At 42.8% G+C, this 23,552-nt stretch overlaps 1 protein-coding gene across 1 annotated transcript in view; it reads right to left on the bottom strand.

Moving 5' to 3' along the window:
• gpc5c (glypican 5c) overlaps positions 1-23,552 on the bottom strand; it is a gene marked incomplete at its 3' end in the record, with an annotated part of 386,127 nt that overhangs the window by 350,504 nt on the left and 12,071 nt on the right. The window contains 1 exon segment of the mRNA XM_084327706.1: positions 17,356-17,517. Within this exon segment, the coding sequence (XP_084183832.1) occupies positions 17,356-17,517 (162 nt within the window).

The raw sequence follows: 23,552 nt of genomic DNA, 5'->3' as shown, positions 1-23,552 counted from the left end.
TGTGGCTTATCTAAATACTAATGTGATGCTATGAATATGTATTTATCGCTATGCTTCATCTCCACTTTAAGGCATGGGTTTTTCAACACAGGCCAAGCATAATTACATTATCAGAGACCTGGCTTAACGATAAAATAACAAATGAACAAATTAAACTAGAAAATTATGTCCTGTATAGAGAGGACAGATCCCTTAAGAAATGTGGTGGAGTTGCCACTTATGTCTTATCTAGCTTGGTCTCTGAATTAATCATCCCTGAAGTTGGGCCTCTAGACTTTGAATGCATTTTTGTCAAAGTCACCCTGCATAAGAATAAATATATAACTATTGGAAATATTTATAGACCTCCTTCAACACCTGCAGAATCATTTAATTATATTAAAGCTACTTTAAATTATATTTCATGTAATAATGAACTTATAGTTCTTGGTGATTTCAATAAGAACTGGCTAGCTACATCACTAACCAAAGTTACAAATATATTTCTTAATTTAAACCTAACCCAGTTAATTGATATGCCTACCCGAGTCACAGCTACCAGTGAATCTTTGCTTGACTGGATCCTAGTCTCTCAACCCAACAGATTTTTAAAAGCAGGGGTTTTGTCAGATTGCCTTAGTGATCATTCTATTGTGTACTGCATTTGGAAAATTAGACTACCTAAAGCACCACCCAAAGTGATTCCAAATCAGGCAACATAAGAAAATGAATGTGGATCAATTGATCAATAACCTAATCTCAGTCAACTGGGATAGGTACTAGCAATTATTACCAAATGTTCACGACTCTTGGGATTTCTTTTACTCAGAATTTTCTGAAGTGTTGGATAGGCAAGAAGCCTTCAGTCTAGTGATGCACCGATGTGAAAATTGTGGCCGATACCGATAACCGATATTAATATTGCTGTTCTGGCCGATACCGATATTTACCGATGTCGATATCTCTGTATAGAAAACACTTTTTTATGCTAATCAAATAAAGAGCTATTTTCCAAAACGCATAATTTTTTAACTTTTGTAACTTATTTTCAGAAATGACTGATATTTTTAAACTATTTAAGGCCAAAACATGTAAAAAAAACATAAAATAAATTTAAAAAAAAATTATAATAATATCGGCCCTATCTTGATATCGGACCGATACCGATGTGTAAAAAAAATTGCCATATCGGCCGATATTATATCGGCGGCCGATATATCGTGCATCACTACTTCAGTCCTTCAGATATTAAGCCCCTCCCCCCCACAGCCCAAATGGAATGATAAAAAAAATATATATATATATCTAAAAAAAGAAATTGGTGTAGTCGACTACCAGCCTTATCGACTATCTGCAAATTTCGGCCAATCAAAGTCGACTATCCAAATCCTTAGTCGGGGACAGCCCTAGACCACACTGAACCTAGCAAAGACAGCATGTGTGTACGTTCAGACAGAATGCCATGATGCCATGTTCCCGAATAGAATATAATACAGCACGGATAGAATAGACGCAGCACAGATACAATAGACGCAGCACGTATTATTATCATTATATCATGTGGTCAGCCTTTGTTCTATTCATGCAACAACTGATAGTTAGAGCAATTTCTGCATCTCACATTGCATATTACTTAGACATAAAACATGTAGCCTATTATTATTATTATTATTATTATTATTATTATTATTATTATTATTATTATTATTATTATTATTATTATTATTATTATTATTATTATTATTGTTATTATTATTAGTATATCATGTTGGTGGTGTGTGGTGTGTGGTGGTGCTCCGCATGAAAATAGTATGAAGCATCAGTATCCTGGAGAAATTTAGAAGAAAATATAGTAGCTTGGCTCGCTGATAACAAACTATCATTACACATGGGCAAAACAGAGTCCATTCTCTTCGGTTCAAATAACAAACTCAGCAAGACCGACGGCTTCTCAGTTACAGTGGGTGACAATATTGTCACAAGGAAAGATGAAATTACCTACCTGGGTTCCATCCTAGAGGCTAATCTCTCCTGTGACAAAATGGCATCCAATGTAATAAAAAAAGTCAACCAACGAACTCGATTCTTGTACCGGATCTCCTCTCTGGTAAACAAGAATACCCTGAAGACTCTGGCAGGAGCACTCATTCAGGGGTACTACGACTATGCTTGCACCTCATGGTACCAAAGCACCTCAAAGGCGCTAAAAACAAAATTACAAACATCTCAAAACAAACTGGTCAGACTACTGCTTGACCTTACTCCTAGAACCCACCTCACCCCTGCCCACTTTGACAACCTAGGATGGCTTAGAGTAGATGACAGAGTACAGCAACTTGCAATGGGCCTGGTCTACAAGATACACTACACGACCAAGGTACCCATGTACATGGCAAAATACTTCCCAAAGGTCAGTGAATACCACGATCACAACACCAGAGGGAGCTCCACAAATCATGTTAAACCCAGATTCGGCTCAAATAAGGGACTAAACACGTTTCGCAATTATGCCACATCAATGTGGAACGCCCTACCCAAAGCTGTAAAGGAATGTGGATCACTACCCACTTTCAAAACCTCTCTCAAGAGACACCTACGGGAGACTGCAATTCAACACTGGCCCCTGTAAATATCCTAACCCAACCCCCTCCAATGTACAGTCATTTACCTAGTATGGTTTTGTCAATAGTCCAATGTACAATTTTGTTTGTTTGTACAGAGTCTCCCCCCCCCCTCAATGTACAGTTTTGCTTGTTTATACAGTGTGCCCCCCCCCCCCCCCAACCACCTCCAATGTAAATTACCCAGTATGGTTGTCAATATCCCAGTGTACCCAACCCCCCCCACCCAACCTCCTCCAATGTACAGTTTCTACGTCAAATGTATATATACTCCCTTTTCTTGACTCCTTCTGTATCACAAACAGTACTGTATTTGCAAATCTGGTATGTCATAAATGTATAGATGTAGCAGTACTGACTATCTGTATGTCATGTATGTCATATATGTCCTGATGAATTGAAAATGGGGGACCCTGATGTAAACAAGACGAAAGTCTTTCTCTGGTCTGCATCCCCTTAACAATTGTGTGTATTGAGCTGTACTGTATTGTACCCATTCTGCAATCTGTTAATAAAGTTTTCAATCAATCAATCAATCAAGCTCCACATAGGCTGAAGGACATAGTGTACACCAAATTATCAATTAAGCAATGCGAACGGAAATTTGGCCCCATAATCACTCATGCGATCCGGATATGGCGTGAAACACAAAAAAAATACTCTATCCCACATAAATGGCATAAGCATACTCCCTTATTCAATAACAATGCACTATTGATTGGAAAACAACCTATAAGATTCCCTAGATGGGAAAAGCAAGGCATACACACATTAGGAGACGTTTTCAACAAACAGGGTTTTTGTAGTTTCGATGAAATACGCAAAAAAATTTATCTCACCAAGTCCTCATATTATTTTTACGCACAGTTATTGGCATGTTTGAAGGCTCACGGTGTTCCATTAAGGATACCAATTGTACACCACAGATACCACAAATTCTTCTATGAAAGAGAGACATCGAGAGGTTTTGTTTCAGATTTTTATCATCAATTACTAACGGCCTCGTATGAAACCCTCCATCTAGACTCAGTCTGGAGGAGGGATATACCAGACCTGGAGATAGACTTTGACTGGCAAGAAGCCTGGGCAAATGTACGCCTTGCATCAAGGAACCCGGACCATCAACAAATCAATCTTAACTATATTCACAGGACATACTTAACTCCTATAAGACTGAACAAAATGGGTCTTAAACAAGACTCCAAATGCTCCTTATGTACAAATGGGGACGAGGGGACATTTATGCACATGTACTGGGACTGCCCACCAGTTAAGATATTTTGGAAAGAAGTGACCCAGCAATTGTCAAATCTCTTAACTCTGGATATACCTGTACACCCCTCTGTATTACTGCTGAATGATGTCTTTGAGCATGCAGTACCTCCACAACTAAAGAGATTGGTTTTATCCGGTATCACAGTGGCTAAAAAGCTGATAGCATCACGATGGTTTCAACCGGAAAAAATTTGCCGGAAGGTCTGGATTCTTACATATCTCGATATATCTACAGCAAGAATTTTGGGTCTCAATGAATCCAAAATGGCAATGTGGTTAGAAGTGGTGGAGAGAATAAAAGCTAGCATATAATGGTAGTGTCTGGTTAGGAAAAAATTATAATGGTTGGATTATCCAATGGGGGGTCCGGGAGAGGGGGGTACGAGCTGGAGCATATGTGTATTTGTATATCCTATTGTGTGTTGTCATGTTTGTTTATGTGTTTGTTTAAAAAATAATAAAACACCCTACTATCCCGCTCTGCCAGGAGGTCCCTCCCACACAGAAGCTGGGGCAAAACCACCCCGGCAATTTCACCATATCTGAAGACGGCAGAATTCAGCATCAAATTTGACCCCCCCCATTCCGTGTTTGTTCCTTTCACACACAGAACAACGGCATGCCGGCATAATAAGATACGATTCCCGGCTTTAACGGGCCGTGTGAAAGGGGGTTAGTGAGACAGTCAAGAGTGAACTGAATGCTCCACTCAAATCTGTTAAAGTTAAGCGAAGTCATCTTCCATGGATAACACCGGATCTTATAAGCAGCTTCAGGCATAGGGATCGAGTCTGGGCCAGATTCCGAAAAGACAAGGACCCAGCTGTCTGGGAGGAGTATAAACGGCTGAGAAATGTTAGCAAGACTATGGTCAGAAATGCCAAATCCAATTATTTTAAGGAATCCTTAGCTTGTGACAGATTCAATCAGCCTTACAATCTGACTTTAAGACACTACAGAAATGGCTTGCTGAAAATAAACTAATACTAAACAAAACCAAATCGCACTTTATGATTTTTGGTAATCGGAAAAAACTGAAGGCAACCGAATCTAAAGCATGCGTTATTTTATGTGCCGATAATACACCTCTGCAAAAAGCTGAACGCATCAAGTATTTGGGAGTATGGCTTGACCCCGAACTCTCATTAAATTTCCATATTACCTCTACTGTTATTCAAATGAATCGCAGCATTGGAGTCCTTTATAGAGCTAGACATTGTTTTTCCTTCACTGTTAGAAAGAAACTTGCACAACAACTTATTTTTCCATTAACACTTTGAATGCCCATAACGTATATTCTCGGGTTTACCCCCCGCGGGTTGAATGCCCATAACGAGAATATTCGTTTTTTCTCGTTTTTTTATTTTTATTATCATATTTCATCAACTGAGTCTATCGTTGGTAAATCAGCCACCCCAGGCGCTCAGATGTGAAAAAAGCGCCCCCTATTGTCTCCCAGATGGTAATTCACCCTTTTGGATTGGACTCAATGAAAATGCATGGGGGAAAAAAACCCGGACTCCACATTTTACTTCTCACGCATGTAACCGGGCCGATCAGCTTCATGCTGGACCCTCAGCACAGCGTGTATACGCTGTTTTACAGTATACGCGTGGGATCAATAAAAGGATAGATTTTTGGAATGGTCGATCAGGAATTGGAATAATCCATTTGATCTCAGGTAAGGAATATATTTTACCAGTCTTAGGATAATCAGACCTTTTTTCACGGAGATATAAGCTTTCCCCCTATATGTGATATGGCTGTTTTGACTGTGCGAGTGATCAGGAAATAAGATAATCGATTTACAGCTTGCGGCACCAGCGTGCATACGTACACATATACTATCGATAATCTAGCGTTTATTTGAACACTATTCATAAATAGGCCGAACAATGACAACGTTCTAGAATATATAGTACAATATCAGCGTTTATCAGGGATTCTTTTTTTTCTTTCTTGAAAACAAGGGCTTTTCAAAATGCTATAAAACGGAAATGAACCGATAAAAAAACAATCCGCTTCGACAATGTTGACTGGAAATGGGTCATTGATAATGCGACGGGCAGATTAGACACATAGCCATAATTTAAAACATAGATTAGGCGATATTAACGTTAACATTGAAGCGGATGGTGGGCATTCAAGCACTAAATATGCGCCCCCTGCTGGACTATGCTGATGTTGGCTGCCTCCGAAACCCATTTATCACCTCTAAATGTGGCTTACAATAGACTATGCAGATTTGTTCTTGACTGTCCGTTCACAACACACCATTGTACTATGTATCAAACCTTAGACTGGCCTTCTCATGTATCCATTCTGACTATCCTGCTTATCTGAAACAGTTGACCTCCCTTTTTCTTGCACTTATCGTCTAAGACACTCTGTACAGTATTTTTTCACATTTTCTCCATTTTCAAAAGCAATGGCCAAGAAATCTTTCATGTTCAAAGCCCCTTCGGACTGGAACAACCTTCCGGTGACCATTCGATCCATATCTTCATTTTACCTCTTTAAAAATGCTCTTTGTTCTAATTTTATGGTAAATTGTACATGCTTCCTTGGTGGGGCTCCTGCGCTGGTGAGGGGACGTGGGGCACAGCCGTCCTTTATGCGGGTGTTACGTGTTAGCTAGTTGGCTCTACTCCTATTTTTAGACAGGGAGGGCCGATTGGTTGATTTGGGGCGCTCGTTGGGCAGGTTGATTGCTCCTCTTCTCCTGCCAGTCCTGGAGCTCAATATCTATTACATCCTGTATTCTACTCACCCTTTGAATGTTTTGTTGGGCCTTTCTCGCGGCGGCTGCCTGGCGGTGTCATCGCGGGGTAAGCATATTTGTTTGCCCTGCGGTGGCAGCGTCATGTGTCTGCCATGGAGTAGGCCTATTATGATGGAGATTGAGACATATCCTCTTATCCTCTTATAATGAGACATATCCTCTTATAATGTGTACTTTATTTTGTGTGTTATGTGTTCTGATTCTGAATTACATTGCACAAAATGTGGGACCCTCTCGAAAATGAGATACTGTATCTCAATGTGGTTTTCCCAATAAAGAATTTCAATATATATGTCCACACTAGGGCTGACCCAGATTAGTCGAATAGTCGACTAATCGATCGAAAGGAGCCGTAGTCGACTGCCAACCTCTTGCCAACCTGCAAAGAGGCCTAGAAGCGTGGCTAACGCTAATGGCGCGCATACCAGCAAGGCTAACTGCCTAAGAAAATGGGTACAGAGGCACTGAAAGAGGATTTCACCCATCTAATGAACACAAATATCAAGATGTATCCATCAGTGGACCAATTGCATGCTTTCGCAGAGGACAAGAAGCCTTCAGTCTAGTGATGCACCGATGTGAAAATTGTGGCCGATACCGATAACCGATATTAATATTGCTGTTCTGGCCGATACCGATATTTACCAATGTCGATATCTCTGTATAGAAAACACTTTTTTATGATAATCAAATAAAGAGCTATTTTCCAAAACGCATAATTTTTTTACTTTTGTAACTTATTTTCAGAAATTACTGATATTTTGAAACTATTTAAGGCCAAAACATGTAAAAAGAAGAAAGAAAAAAAGAAAAAGAAAAAGAAAAAAAAATAATAATATCGGCCCTATCTTGATATCGGACCGATACCGATGTGTAAAAAAACGGCCATATCGGCCGATATTATATCGGCGGCCGATATATCGTGCATCACTACTTCAGTCCTTCAGATATTAAGCCCCCTCCCCCCCACAGCCCAAATGGAATGATACAAAAAAATATATATATATATCTAAAAAAAGAAATTGGTGTAGTCGACTACCAGCCTTATCGACTATCTGCAAATTTTGGCCAATCAAAGTCGACTATCCAAATCCTTAGTCGGGGACAGCCCTAGACCACACTGAACCTAGCAAAGACAGCATGTGTGTACGTTCAGACAGAATGCCATGATGCCATGTTCCCGAATAGAATATAATACAGCACGGATAGAATAGACGCAGCACAGATACAATAGACGCAGCACGTATTATTATCATTATATCATGTGGTCAGCCTTTGTTCTATTCATGCAACAACTGATAGTTAGAGCAATTTCTGCATCTCACATTGCATATTACTTAGACATAAAACATGTAGCCTATTATTATTATTATTATTATTATTATTATTATTATTATTATTATTATTATTATTATTATTATTATTATTATTATTATTATTGTTATTATTATTATATCATGTTGGTGGTGTGTGGTGTGTGGTGGTGCTCCGCATGAAAATAGTATGAAGATAGTTGTGGTTATGATATAATCTACAAGCTAACCACCACAGAGTTAACCACCATCATCAAAACGTCACACCCTACTATCCCGCTCTGCCAGGAGGTCCCTCCCACACAGAAGCTGGGGAAAAACCACCCCGGCAATTTCACCATATCTGAAGACGGCAGAATTCAGCATCAAATTTGACCCCCCCATTCCGTGTTTGTTCCTTTCACACAGAACAACGGCATGCCGGCATAATAAGATACGATTCCCGGCTTTAACGGGCCGTGTGAAAGGGGGTTAGTGAGACAGTCAAGAGTGAACTGAATGTCAGGCTTCTCATTGAATGGCCAGTTCTCCAGTGTCAATGAAGAGACAGACGGATGAGAGGCAGGGGGAAATAGCAGCCACATCCTGAAACAAAGTGGTAATGAAATAAATGAACCCCACGGAACTCCTGCATTGGAACAGCAGAGCTGCTTATCCTCTGACGGGGGCTCCGTGACCGAGGACATGGTGGGTAAAGGGGATATGCTGCACACTTGATGGGTGTGTTGCTGAGGCCCAAGGGAGTGCAGTGTTGAAGTTGATAGGATGCACGGTTCTCATGAATGCTGCAAAAAGCAAAACTGCAGTTCTCCACAACGCTGCAAGCAGCACTCCGGGGGGGGGCCAAACAATCGGCCTGTTCCGAGCAGGCAGGCCCCCCTACAACGCTGCAAGCAGCAATACCGGGAGCCTACCGATCGGCCTGTTCCGAGCAGGCAGGCCCCCCTACAACGCTGCAAGCAGCAATACCGGGAGCCTACCGATCGGCCTGTTCCGAGCAGGCAGGCCCCCCTACAACGCTGCAAGCAGCAATACCGGGAGCCTACCGATCGGCCTGTTCCGAGCAGGCAGGCCCCCCTACAACGCTGCAAGCAGCAATACCGGGAGCCTACCGATCGGCCTGTCCCGAGCAGGCAATGCACTAGTACTCGTCATCTGGATTACTTGCCATGTTGGTGATATTAATATCTTACTAATGTCAAACTTGTTGTAAGTTGCTCAGAATGAGAGCATAATGTTAACCCTTTCACTACCACACTAGCAGAGGGTTAACCCTTTCACTACAACAACACAGAAGGTTAACCCTTTCACTGCCACACTACAGAAGGTTAACCATCTATAGTGTGGTAGTGAAAGGGTTAACCTTCTGTAGTGTGGTAGTGAAATGGTTAAATGCCTAGAATGGTATGTAAAATGTAGAGGGGGGGGGGGGGCAATGACATGTTGAATAACAGACAAATAGAGGAGTTCCACAAAACCCAGACAGAGATTGATCCATCATCCAACATGTACGTAGCTACACTACTAAAGTACCGGCGCTCAGACGGAACAGAGCTCATTGTCCTCAGGAGGCCCTGCAAGTGGAACGCTACTTAGATCATCATCCTCTACAAAATCATAGTATCTATTAGGGCTGACATCGACTAGTCGAATAGTAGACTAATCGATCGAAAGGAGCCGTAGTCGACTGCCAACCTCTTAGTCGAATGCAAAAAAATATATATAATAATGTATAATTATGATTATACATTTTTTTTTATCATTCTTTCCAAAAACAAAGAGGCCTAGACGCGTGGCTAACACTACTGGTGCGCATACCAGCGAGGCTAACTTCCTAAGAAAACGGGCGCAGAGGCACTGAGAGAGGATTTCACACACTAGACAAATATCAAGATGTATCAGTGGACTAATTGCATGCTTTCGCAGAGTACAAGAAGCCTTCAGTCGACTCCTTCGGGCATAACAAAAAATATTGTTTGTTTCCGGTTGCCGACCGACCCTGCCGATTTAGGTGCGACCCAATATATTTTATGAGTTTAAAAAAAAATTATATTAAAAAGAAGGAAAAAAACCTTTTTTTTTCTTTTTTTTTTTAGAATAAAGTTTCATAGTCAAACCTTTAGTATTATGGATATTAAACATGCTGGCAGAGTACATGCATCCATGTTGTTGTGAACATTTTAATTAAATAAAGAAATTCCCTATCCATAGTCGCCGTGGGAAAGAATTAAATAAAAAAAATAAATAAAATAAATTCCCTACCTACCCATGGCCTTAACTGACAACCAACAGGAAACAAACAATTTTTTTTTTTATGCCTCAGCCATTAAGCACCCCCCACAGCCCAAATGGAATGACCCCCCCCCCCCCAAAAGAAATATATGTATATATAATTTTATAATATATATTTTTCTTTCATTCGGGGGGGTAGTCGCCTATCAGAAAATGTTGGCCAATCAAAGTCGACTATACAAATCCTTAGTCGGGGACAGGCCTAGTCTCTATTGTTGTTCCGCCCTGTGTTATTACTCCATCCTGTTTGAGACGGCTGACCTAAGATCCCCAGACAAGCACAGACATGACGCGATGTGCAAAGGATCTTGAAGAAGATGATGATGAATCCATCTGAAAAGAGGCCATACTGATGACATTATTACTGCTACTTATGTCACCTGCCAATAGCACAGTTCATGATATTGATGTGTTCTGTGGAGGAGAAGTATTAAATAGTTAGAGAGAGCCATTATATAACGTTCTGGAAAATACCAAAAGGCTCTGCACAGTGTCATCCGTGTCATCCATCCAAGGAAAGGATTCATTGACATGGGCCCAATGATCTTAAACAACTGTTGTGATTGGAGGATCAAGAAAAGAGGGCGGTGTTTGAGATTGGTCAATAGGCACAATCTCAGGCGTTCATGTGTAAGTACATTGTTCCGAGACAGGTCATTCTGGGTAACACTGATACGTATCAAAGGCGTTTTCCAGCTGACATTTACAGGACTCTCAACATGATGGTAATATTTTCCATTACAGTAATGCATGATAGTAATTCCTTCTCCATTATTGTTCTCCATGTTCTCCAACTCCTTTCATTCCCCATTACAACATTTCCTTCATATCATGCATGAAATTTTCCATATTGGAGAGCAAGGCCCATTTGGTATTCTGACAGCCACCATAAAACAAAAGTTGGCCAACACGAAGTCTAGGCATTGTCTTATAAAGCAAATTGCACGGTACACAAATTCCTGTAGCACCAAAAACATTCAAAGCATCTCGCCAACCCTGTGGAAATATATCGCTCTGTTTCGGAAATTTCAGAATTCAAATGACATTGCAATTACCAGTGGAAGAGGGCAGACAAGCAGAGGCAACTGGCCCTCTGCCTGTCTCTATCTGGCCCAGTTAAAAGCCTTCTGGCAGGCTGGGCTGGACCAGGGAGAAAATCAACAGTGGAACCAACCTCGTTTATCTGAACCTCAGACACCCTCAGTCTACCACTGAACAACAACAGAAGAGGGAGTTGGAGAAAAAGAAAGTAAGCTATTGATTGCCCACACTTGATGGAAGGTTGTACTCTACTGATATCCCGAGAAGAGGCTCAGTTCCTAAGAGGTTTGATGGGAGTTTCTACTGGTCCTGCTGTGGCCGATGCAGGCTCAGAGTATGCAGGCTCAGAGTATGAAGGCTCAGAGTATGCAGGCTCAGAGTATGAAGGCTCAGAGTATGCAGGCTCAGAGTATGCAGGCTCAGAGTATGAAGGCTCAGAGTATGCAGGCTCAGAGTATGCAGGCTCAGAGTATGAAGGCTCAGAGTATGAAGGCTCAGAGTATGCAGGCTCAGAGTATGCAGGCTCAGAGTATGAAGGCTCAGAGTATGCAGGCTCAGAGTATGCAGGCTCAGAGTATGAAGGCTCAGAGTATGAAGGCTCAGAGTATGCAGGCTCAGAGTATGCAGGCTCAGAGTATGAAGGCTCAGAGTATGCAGGCTCAGAGTATGCAGGCTCAGAGTATGAAGGCTCAGAGTATGCAGGCTCAGAGTATGCAGGCTCAGAGTATGCAGGCTCAGAGTATGCAGGCTCAGAGTATGCAGGCTCAGAGTATGAAGGCTCAGAGTATGCAGGCTCAGAGTATGAAGGCTCAGAGTATGAAGGCTCAGAGTATGCAGGCTCAGAGTATGAAGGCTCAGAGTATGCAGGCTCAGAGTATGAAGGCTCAGAGTATGAAGGCTCAGAGTATGCAGGCTCAGAGTATGAAGGCTCAGAGTATGCAGTAGGGGTGCACCGATGTATCGGTCGGGTATCGGTATCGGCCGATAAGTGCCTTGTTGACTGCAATCGGCCTATCGGCCGATAAGCTCGAATGTGCCGATGGCAGTAGCCGATAAATATCCATCAATTTGTGTAGCGTCAAGACAAAAAAAAGTTCACTCGCGACCTGCACAACGCCGTCCGCAGTCCCCCACACACACACACACAAGCTACTGCATCAAAGTTACTACTTATGATTAACAAGGCATTCATTTTGTGGCATTAACGTTATATAGTTAGTGTTACACGTTCAATAACATTCAGCATATTATTTACCCGAACATAGCAAGCATTGTTCATATTAGCTCAGTTCCTTCCGTTGCTCACAGAGCCCTGAGTTTTACCCATTCTGCAATCTGTTAATAACGTTTTCAATCAGACACATGTATAGAAAGGCTTTGTTTTATTATAACATTAGTTGCAGTAAAATCATTATGCCTCATTTAAGTCATCATGCGGAGCTAAAAGCTAAACGTCAGCCTCGCCGTGTTGTTGTTGTTCTAGAAAACCTCTCGTGAAAATCAATGGCGGACAAAAGCAGAAGTAAAGAATTTATACGCGCTTCCGATTGGTGGTAACAGCAGAGGCGGGTGCAAGCGGTGTGTGACGTAATTGGCAGAATCGACTGTCAATCAAAATTTCATTGGTTGAGACAATAGTATCTCGCTGCAGCCCAGCAGGGTAGACCATGCTGGGAGAACTAATATCTAGATGCAGCCCTGCAGAACATACTGGGAGAGAGATAGTGCTATTTCTTGATGTTTCCTTTTTTTAAGTAAGTAAAGAGGCCTATGTTCATATCGGTGAGCACAATTTGTAACACAAATATACAGTAGTTTCATAAAAAAAAAAAAAAAAATTACAAAAAAAAAAATATTAAAAAAAAATATATATATTTAAAAGATATTTAAAAAAAAAATTGTTGCCACAAATATCGGAATCGGTATCGGTATCGGCCGATTGTGTTAGTTGAACAATCGGTACCGTATCGGTGGCAAATTTTCATATCTGTGCATCCCTAGTATGCAGGCTCAGAGTATGCAGGCTCAGAGTATGCAGGCTCAGAGTATGCAGGCTCAGAGTATGCAGGCTCAGTATACAGGCTCAGAGTATGCACGCTCAGTATGCAGGCTCAGAGTATGCACGCTCAGAGTATGCACGCTCAGTATACAGGCTCAGAGTATGCACGCTCAGAGTATGCACGCTCAGAGTATGCACGCTCAGTATACAGGCTCAGAGTATGCACGCTCAGAGTATGCACGCTCAGAGTATGCACGCTCAGTATACAGGCTCAGAGTATGCACGCTCAGAGTATGCACGCTCAGTATACAGGCTCAGAGTATGCAGGCTCAGTATACAGGCTCAGAGTATGCAGGCTCAGTATGCACGCTCAGAGTATGGCACAGTAGACCAAAGAAAAAAAGGGCCTGAAAAAAGCCCCTGTATACCTTCTCTAGCCCCTCTAACATTACTGATCGCTCACCACCATGCTGCCACTGCCAAACCCAAAAGAAAACAAGAAGAATGTCAATGGCTGGGGGGGGGTTTGGGATGGAGTTGGGCCGTCCTCTCTACCAGTCGCATACTTGCCCGCCAGCCAATAACCGCGGCCCTGAGGGACTCGAAAGTACAAATATCGGACAAATAAACATTCTTTGCGAATAAGAAAACAAATAAAATTTTATTTTGTTTTCCACTGGTGTGTTTGGTCTCAAATAGAGGTGTAAGTTCAGATACATGTCAGCATAGAGCTGGGTCAAGTTCTCCTTTAAAATGCTCTGGATCTGTGTTTCTTACTATGGGTCTGGACCCAAAGTGGGTCACAGGCTTGTTTCTTTTGGGTCCCTACAGGCAAGACTCAATTTATTCAATTTGGGTTCTAGGGCTGAAAGAGTGTAAGAACCAGTGTTCTACAGTAGCCTCCACTGTAGTGTTTCCGAAGTTATTTTTCAGACATTATTTTGGCTTCATTAGATGGTATTCAGTGGGGAATGACAGGAAAGATGGGTGTGTGATGATGACATGCGACAAAAGTCACGAGTCAGATTCAAACCCACAACACCACAAGTACACGGTATGCACCTGAGCCCACTGACCAAACAAAATACTTCCTGACATCCACATCTTGTCTTGACCCTGAATACAACCAGAAACCGGGTGTGTGGCGCTCTCTCTCTCTGCCACCTATCTAGTAAAAAGTGTATCCCCTCCCATATCCCCATCCATTGCAACAACTTGGTGCCTCCAACACAGCAATATATAGATATTTATCATTTGTATGTTATCAGACCGTGGTGTGTTTTATATGTTTTGGTAAATGTGGGGAAACAGATTTTGCACATTTCCCAGGATGTATTTACATTCCTTGTGCAGGTCGGTGGACAGAGACACACAAGAGGCAAACACACCTCCTCTACTCCCTGTACACACATGACTGCGTGGCACAGCGGAACAACAACACAATCATCAAATTTGCTGATGACACAGTAGTGGTGGGCCTGATCTCTGCCAACGACAAGAGGGCCTACCTGGAAGAGGTAGAGAATCTGTCACAGTGGTGTCAGGAGAACTGCCTCTCCCTGAACGTCAGCAAAACAAAAGAGATGATTGTGGACTTCAGGAGGTCGGGGGTCAAGGACTACAGCCCCCTCAGCATCGACGGGGCACCGGTTGAGAGAGTGAACAGTTTCAAGTACCTCGGAGCCTACATATCCGAGGACTTGACATGGACCACACACATTGACAGTGTTGTGAAGAAGGCACGACAACGCCTCTACTTCCTCAGGCGCCTAAGGAAGTTCCAAGTCAGTCAGAAGATCCTTAGGAACTTCTACTCATGTACAATAGAGAGCATCCTGACTGGCAACATCACCTCCTGGTTTGGGAATAGCACTGCACAAGACCGTAGCAGACTACAAAGAGTGACACGTTCAGCCGAACGCACAATTGGAGGGGGGCTTCCCACCCTCCAGAACATTTACAACAAGCGGTGCAGGGGGAAGGCTAAGAGAATCATCAAGGACTCCAGCCACCCGAACAACTGCCTCTTTGAACTGCTGCGGTCAGGCAAGCGATACCGGAGTCTTAAGGCGATCACAGAAAGACTCAGAAGAAGCTTCTATCCCCAGACCATCAGGCTGCTAAACGAACAATAACACTATGCAACAACCATCAAATGCACACAGCACACACACTCACACGCACACACTCACTTAAACAAACAACACACTGCAGCACCCACTCTCCACACTTTAGATCACACAAACACACTTTATATTTATTGATAAAGGATTTGCACTACAACTCGTACACCTACTGTAAATTGTACCTAAATTGCACCTCATCCCATTTCTGCCTTGCACTATATAGTATTGTATATTAGTACACTGCATAGTATATTGTATATTATATGGTAACTCAGTTACGTTTATTCTGCATCGAACATTGTACATATGTCTATACTGAACACTGTGACCTCATCTTTTTACTTCTAATTTACATGCTATACTATGTTATTTTATTTCATACTTATCTTGTCTTGCACAGTCTCTGGAGCGTAACAGTAAGAAGCATTTTGTATAAAAGTATTCTGTACTTCTGTATGACAACTATTAAAGAAACTTGAACCACAGCCATGCAAGGATTATTTTAAAGGATAAGGCCAATGTAATTTTATTTATTTTACACCATACTATGCCTACGAAAAGACCAAAACCAATAATGCATTTCTTCTACATAATATGGTCCATTCAGCCAACACCAGATTATAGCTAATTTCCAGAAGTCATAGAGCTCATTGTTTTCCAAAAATCGCAAAAAAGATTTATTCACAGAGCTGTACTTTTTGTCAGTAAAATAATCACTGCAATGAACGTGACCATCGTAGTTTTTCCAGAAATTACTACTGGTAATCACCTTGGAAGTGTTGGCTGGACAGACCATACTTGTAAGTAGAAGAAATGCATTGTTGGTGTTGGTCTTTTCGTAGGCTATGCTGACAATAAGAAAACATTTTAATTAAGGCTGTCAGTTTATCGCGTTAATTAGATTAATTAATTACACAGCAAAGTATCGCGTTATGAAAATTTACTCAAAATGTATTAAAAAAAACTTTTTTTTATTTGTTTAATATTTCTTTTATCTCATTCATTCCATAAGAACGTAAAATACACATTTACAGATTTTTTTTAATATGGTCCATTTGCATGTTCTTAGTATCTGATTCTAGGGACATCTATGGATCTCAGGGAATCTATTCCCAGTGTCAGAAATACTGTGTCTGTTACTAGGCTTGAGTAAATTGTAATGAACCAAATGAGAATATCAATTAAAAATCTTTGACTGTGAATAACACCATGCTAAAATTGACCAGACCTGAAAAATCTAAGCAAATGAATGAATGGAAGATGATTAAACAGAAGGTTTTGTAGATACAGTACTGAATTCTGCCATCCGGACACATGCCATTTGAAATATGATTATAGAAAATATCAGGCCTAAAATGGTTATGCGATTAAAATGCGATTAATTAGATTAATTAATTACAAATCCCGTAATTAATTAGATACATTTTTTTAATCGCCTGACAGCACTCATTTTTATTACACCGGCCTTATCCTCCTGTGCAAGCGTCATGTTGAGTGCACATTTCTTTTTTGATGAATAACTGAAAACAGATTAGGAGATCAACCACTAAATATTTGCTGTATTTCAGCATGTGATCGCTATTTTAGGTTCAGGTTAAGTGTAACACCATCTCCAGTGAGGTTAAGGTAAGGGTTAGGTTTGACAGGGAATGTGCGTGTGCCTATATACTGTGAAATGTGCAAAATCCCTGTTTTCCCACATTTAACGTAAATGTAACGTTTTGAATAAGATTTCTCACTAAATGATTTTTGTGATAAGTTTGATACTGTATCACACATGCCCTTACCACACAGGCCAATATTAACATCAATTGGATTATTAAACATGTCATGTTCTTCCATATCACCTAGCCCTATTCCAACCCCTTCAACCCCATCTTTCCCGTGCAGCCCACCACACCACCCTCCCTGTCTCCCATGTCCTTACCCTGGAAAGCGTCTGCATGGCCAGAGAGGAGATACTTGAGCTCGAAGCTGTAGGACCGAACGTTTTGAAGGGTCTCCCGTTTCACAGCAAACTGGTAGCTCTCCTCCATTTTCCGGGTACAGCAGGATGGGCCCTGGTGCTTACAAACCAACAGGTCCACATCTGGGGAGACAGAACACAAACACAGTCAGATTACTAGCTGTCCACTGTACTCGCGGTGTGTCTCAGAATCAGAATCAAATAATCAGAATCAGAAAGGTATTTATGTGTGGCTGGAAATTCAATTAAACTGAATGAGGCATCATTGTTGATAATAGCAGCCAATAAAATGTGAAATGTTCTGAGTGAGCACATTGTGGTTGAGCGAAACAGAGTCACCAGAACAGGCAATTATTTGCACAGGACTTTATATTAATTAGGTGGGGACCTTCTGGAATTGAGAATGACTCCCCAATCTCTTTTCCAAAAGACACATTCCCAACAGGATATATTTTCACAGGGGTGTCCTGATATGGAACTTGACTTAACATGCTCCTGAATTTGATCCGTTATGCACATATGTCAAAATAACCTCAGAATAATTAATAACTGAGTTCACTGCCTCAAGCAAAAATGGAAATATACATAGGCTACTGCAAAGCCAGTTTGCATGGGATTATCTCAGCCGGTCATTAACAGGCTACTAGTTGCATGCTAATAGCCCTATGCATCGTGGGACAGCAATCACATCTAATTTTAAGGCTTTCCAACCTTTCTCTTTCTTGGTCAGAAGCCTATGCCAATGCATCATGGAGTATTAAAGGCCGTGGCTAAATCCTAAATATTTTGTATTAATAGCCATATGAGCGCTGCTGATAATTATTCTGCTTAATGTGAGCTCACTGCCCGCCTTACGTGAATCTTGTTATGTCCAGGCAATACATAGGGTCTAATAAAAATCTGCATTAATTTTTCTCAAATAAAATTTTTCCTGGATTCAGATTTGTATTCAGGAAACCAGAGGGAGGTTGAGCTTGTCTCCAGATTCAAATTCCTGGGAGTCCACATCTCAGAGGACCTCTCTTGGACCCTCAACACGTCATCACTAGTCAAGAAGGCTCACCAGCGTCTCTTCTTCCTGAGAAGACTGAGGAAAGCCCATTTCTCTCCTAACATTCTGGTTAACTTGTACCGGTGCGCCATAGAAAGCATCACAGTCTGCCTCTGGTATGGCAAATGCACTGGCTCAGACCAATGCATCACTGGTACATAGGGATGGGTACCTTTCACATTTGAACCGATACCGGTACCGGTACCTGTGAATCGATACCGGTACCCAACGGTACCTTTTTTCGGTACTTTAAAAAAATAAAAATAAAAATAAAATTTATAAATTTTTTTTTTAATTTTTTTTTTTTAATTTTTTTTTTCATGTCAACGTTCACACGCACAATATATGCTTACCTAGGATTTGACTTGATTCAACAACAAAGCAGTCGGAGCAATGACAAGCCGAAAACTGTCGAAATTTAATTTACCTACCTCAGTCGTAAAAAAAAAAATCCAAACTTCAAATAACTACAATTTCGACAGTTTTCGGCTTGGCATTGCTCCGACTGCTTTGTTGTTGAATCAAGTCAAATCCTAGGTAAGCATATATTGTGCGTGTGAACGTTGACATGAAAAAAAAAAAAAAAAAAAAAAAAAAAAGTAAAAAAAAATTTAATAAAAAATATATTTTTTAATTTTTTTTAAAAAAAAAATTCGGTTTCTCACTTGATTCGATACTCGGTAGTACCGACGTGTTTCGGTTCGGTACCTCAAAAGTACCGAATTCGGTACCCATCCCTACTGGTACATCACTGACTCCCTGCAATTAAGACCATTCATCACAAACGGTGTCTGAGGAAGGCACGCAGCATTGTCAAGGACACCTCTCATCCCAATCACGGACTATTTGCCCTCCTCCTTCTCCCTGGAAGGTTGTGGGTTCGATTCCCGCTTGGGCACCAGGTTGCTGTGTTGCCAGTTACCCAGGTGGGGTATCTCCCGGGCCTTTCTGTTTGGAGTTTGCATGTTCTCCCCCGTGCTCGCAAGGGTTTCCCCTCCCCCCGATAAGATAAACCCAATGGGAAAACATGTGATCGCTAACGCTGTTGCGTCCCTGACGAAGACGGACAGGAGCACGCTGCAGCCCTTGTCTGCTCCTGGCTGCCCTGCGAAGGACGACGGGATGGGAGGTGCAGAGAACATTTCGTCAGCGACTCAGTGCATGTGTGTGTGTTAATCTGATGACAAATAAAAACGTATATACATATATTATATAAATGAGTAAAAGAGCACACTTGGGCAATTATCATGGGAGAATTTGCTCAAGGCCCAGGAGCGCCAACAGTGCACGTACAGAGGGGCTAGGCTAAGACAATTTACACCAGGAGATAAAGTACTTGTATTGCTTCCCTCTTCCAGCTCAAAATAACTCTTTGTGGTCACAATGCGAGTGGGCGATGTAGACTATGAGGTTGTGCACTCTGACAGGGGAGGGGCTACCACCCCAACCTCCTCAAAATATGGAGAGAGGTGGTGCCTGTTTCTCTGGTGACAACAATGCAGGAGAGAGATGAGTTGGGGCTGGAGGTGCCAAATTCCACCCATTCCACCTCGCTCCCTTGTGATAACCATCTCTCATCGTCCTAGAAAACAGACGTAACCAAGTTGCAACAGTGTTTTACTGATGTGTTCTCCCCCCTGCCAGGATGCACAAATGTCATACAACACCATGTCGAAACTCGCCCAGGCGTGACAGTGCGTTCACAACCTTACCGGTTACCTGAACACAAAAGAAAAAGTAGTTCAGAAAGAATTAAAAGCCATGCTGGAGATGGGGGTAATAGAAGAGTCCAACCGTTCTTGGTGGTTTAGAAGGATGGTTCTATACGGTTCTGTGTGGACTATTGCAAGGTGAATGGCGTGTCACAATGTTATGCCTCGGGTTGATGAACTTGGGATCGGTTAGGCACTGCTCGTTTTTTCACAACACTGGATTTGACCAAGGGCTACTGGAAGTGCTTTCTCCACTCCGTATGGATTGTACCAATTTGTTATCAATTTGTTCTGGATGTGTGGTATCTGGGGTACCACTTGGGTGGTGGGCAGGTGCGTCCACAGGTAGATAAGACAGCAACGATTGCAGCCTGCCCAAGGCCCAATACCAAAAAAGAGGTCAGGCGGTTCTTGGAGCTGGTTGGGCTACTACCAGCAGTTTATACCAGAGTTTGCAGACCTGACCAGACCCCTGACTGACCTAACCAAAAAAGGTGCCTCAGATCCAGTCCAATGGGGGCCGTTTTATCCCCACAGGTGCAGGGGGTCGGCCGTCAGAAGTTGTCAGAAAGGAGTGCCTGGCAATCCGGTGGGTGGTCGGTTATCTGCGTTAATGCCTCCTGCTCAGACCATGCCCCCCTCCAGTGGCTCCAACACATGAAGGATACCAACACCCGGATCACCCGGTGGTATCTGGCTCTACAGCCTTTTAAGTTCAAAGTGATCCATAGGCCAGGGTCGCAGATGGTTGTGGCTGATTTCCTCTCCTGCTCCCCGTGGAGGGAGGGGGGGGGGGGGCTCAAGGGAGCAGTGCCAGGGTTAGTTAATTGGCACAGATGTTACCTGTTGACTAATTATGCTCTCTTTATAGTAGCATGCTGGACCTGGATGATGGCTCTGTTTAACACACGCAAGCCTGACAAGAAGCTGGGGAGACTCCGTCAGGGAACTGGCTTGAACTGGATAATTAACCGGCAGTATACTTCAACAACAAGTAACAACAAGTAAAGTTGGAAGGGTACAACTCTGGCAGCTAAGGATAAGTAACAACAAACAGTGTCAAACTTGAGTATATATCCGTACTGTATCTACTCTTACTAAATGAGTTATACCGCTGTCCAGTATGACTTACTAGTGTTTTTATACCTGTATCACTGTACACAATATCTAATCTAATCGTATACATTTTTGTAACATGTAAAGATTATACATTACAAAAAGTAAACCTTTCCTTTGTTAAGAAGTCACACTTTCCCAGTTTCTGAAGTGGGATTTTGATTGTGGTCACTGCATGTTGGCCTAGTCAAGTCAAGTTGTTGCTCTGATGTGTAGAAATGTGTAACAAATAGGATACCGGAGCAAATCAAGCAAGTGCCTGTTCCCCTGAGTTCACGCCACAAGGAAGCTGCGTCTGGCTCTGTTCCCCTGAGTTCACCCCACAAGAAGGCTGCATCTCGCTCTGTTCCCCTGAGTTCACCCCACAAGAAGGCTGCGTCTGGCTCTGTTCCCCTGAGTTCACCCCACAAGGAGGCTGCGTCTCGCTCTGTTCCCCTGAGTTCACCCCACAAGGAAGCTGCATCTGGCTCTGTTCCCCTGAGTTCACCCCACAAGAAGGCTGCATCTCGCTCTGTTCCCCTGAGTTCACCCCACAAGAAGGCTGCATCTCACTCTGTTCCCCTGAGTTCACCCCACAAGGAAGCTGCGTCTGGCTCTGTTCCCCTGAGTTCACCCCACAAGAAGGCTGCATCTCGCTCTGTTCCCCTGAGTTCACCCCACAAGAAGGCTGCGTCTGGCTCTGTTCCCCTGAGTTCACCCCACAAGAAGGCTGCATCTCGCTCTGTTCCCCTGAGTTCACCCCACAAGAAGGCTGCATCTCGCTCTGTTCCCCTGAGTTCACCCCACAAGAAGGCTGCGTCTGGCTCTGTTCCCCTGAGTTCACCCCACAAGAAGGCTGCATCTCGCTCTGTTCCCCTGAGTTCACGCCACAAGAAGGCTGCGTCTGGCTCTGTTCCCCTGAGTTCACGCCACAAGGAAGCTGCATCTCGCTCTGTTCCCCTGAGTTCACGCCACAAGGAAGCTGCATCTCACTCTGTTCCCCTGAGTTCACCCCACAAGAAGGCTGCGTCTCGCTCTGTTCCCCTGAGGTCACCTCACAAGAAGGCTGCATCTCGCTCTGTTCCCCTGAGTTCACGCCACAAGGAAGCTGCGTCTGGCTCTGTTCCCCTGAGTTCACCCCACAAGAAGGCTGCATCTCGCTCTGTTCCCCTGAGTTCACGCCACAAGGAAGCTGCGTCTGGCTCTGTTCCCCTGAGTTCACCCCACAAGAAGGCTGCATCTCGCTCTGTTCCCCTGAGTTCACCCCACAAGAAGGCTGCGTCTCGCTCTGTTCCCCTGAGGTCACCTCACAAGAAGGCTGCATCTCGCTCTGTTCCCCTGAGTTCACGCCACAAGGAAGCTGCGTCTGGCTCTGTTCCCCTGAGTTCACCCCACAAGAAGGCTGCATCTCACTCTGTTCCCCTGAGTTCACCCCACAAGAAGGCTGCGTCTCGCTCTGTTCCCCTGAGTTCACCCCACAAGGAAGCTGCGTCTGGCTCTGTTCCCCTGAGTTCACCCCACAAGAAGGCTGCATCTCGCTCTGTTCCCCTGAGTTCACCCCACAAGAAGGCTGCATCTCGCTCTGTTCCCCTGAGTTCACCCCACAAGAAGGCTGCGTCTCGCTCTGTTCCTTTCTGACTTTGCATCCATCTGCACCGCCTCTAAACTTCTCTCACAATTCCAAGATGAGAGCATCAAATGGGGACTGTGGTCAATCTGTTCTAACTTTCTGAGCTTTTAAAAGTTTTCTTTTTCCCTGCGTTGTTCATGGATTGCTTCAACATTTTGGCTTCATTGGATTATTGATGGACAAGCCCCCATGGAAGTTACAGGCGAGAACATACGCATTCCCGCAGCCATAGACAAACACACACACACAGTATCCGACTACAGTTCTGGCGCCAATTCTTATTACCCTGGTGTAGAATTCGGTTTCTGTTCACTTGACCATGATGTGAATTGCTCATAAAGAAAGAAGTATCATAATATATCTGCTAGGGCTGTCTTAAATGCTTCGAAGCTTCGAACGTTCGATTCGATGGCACAAGCTTCGAACATTAAAATTTTTTTTTTCTTTTTTTTTTTTTACTTCGCTTTGTGTGTGTGTGTAGGTGTGTGTGTGTGTGGTGTGTGTGTGAACTACCCATCCCAGTTAGGACAGCCGAATCCCGTCCAATCTTTCGCCGTCGACTAAAGACGCACTTCTTCAACCATTATCTGAAATGATAAAAAAAAAAAAAAAAAAAAAATCTAACCGTGACTAACCTTACTGTCATGCACTTGTCCTAATAAACTAACCT

The sequence above is a fragment of the Notolepis coatsorum genome (assembly GCF_963971535.1).
Source record: "Notolepis coatsorum genome assembly, chromosome: 13".
Lineage (NCBI taxonomy): Eukaryota > Metazoa > Chordata > Actinopteri > Aulopiformes > Paralepididae > Notolepis > Notolepis coatsorum.
Note: the sequence above shows the minus strand (reverse complement) of the source record. Positions and strands in the feature narration are given on the sequence as shown.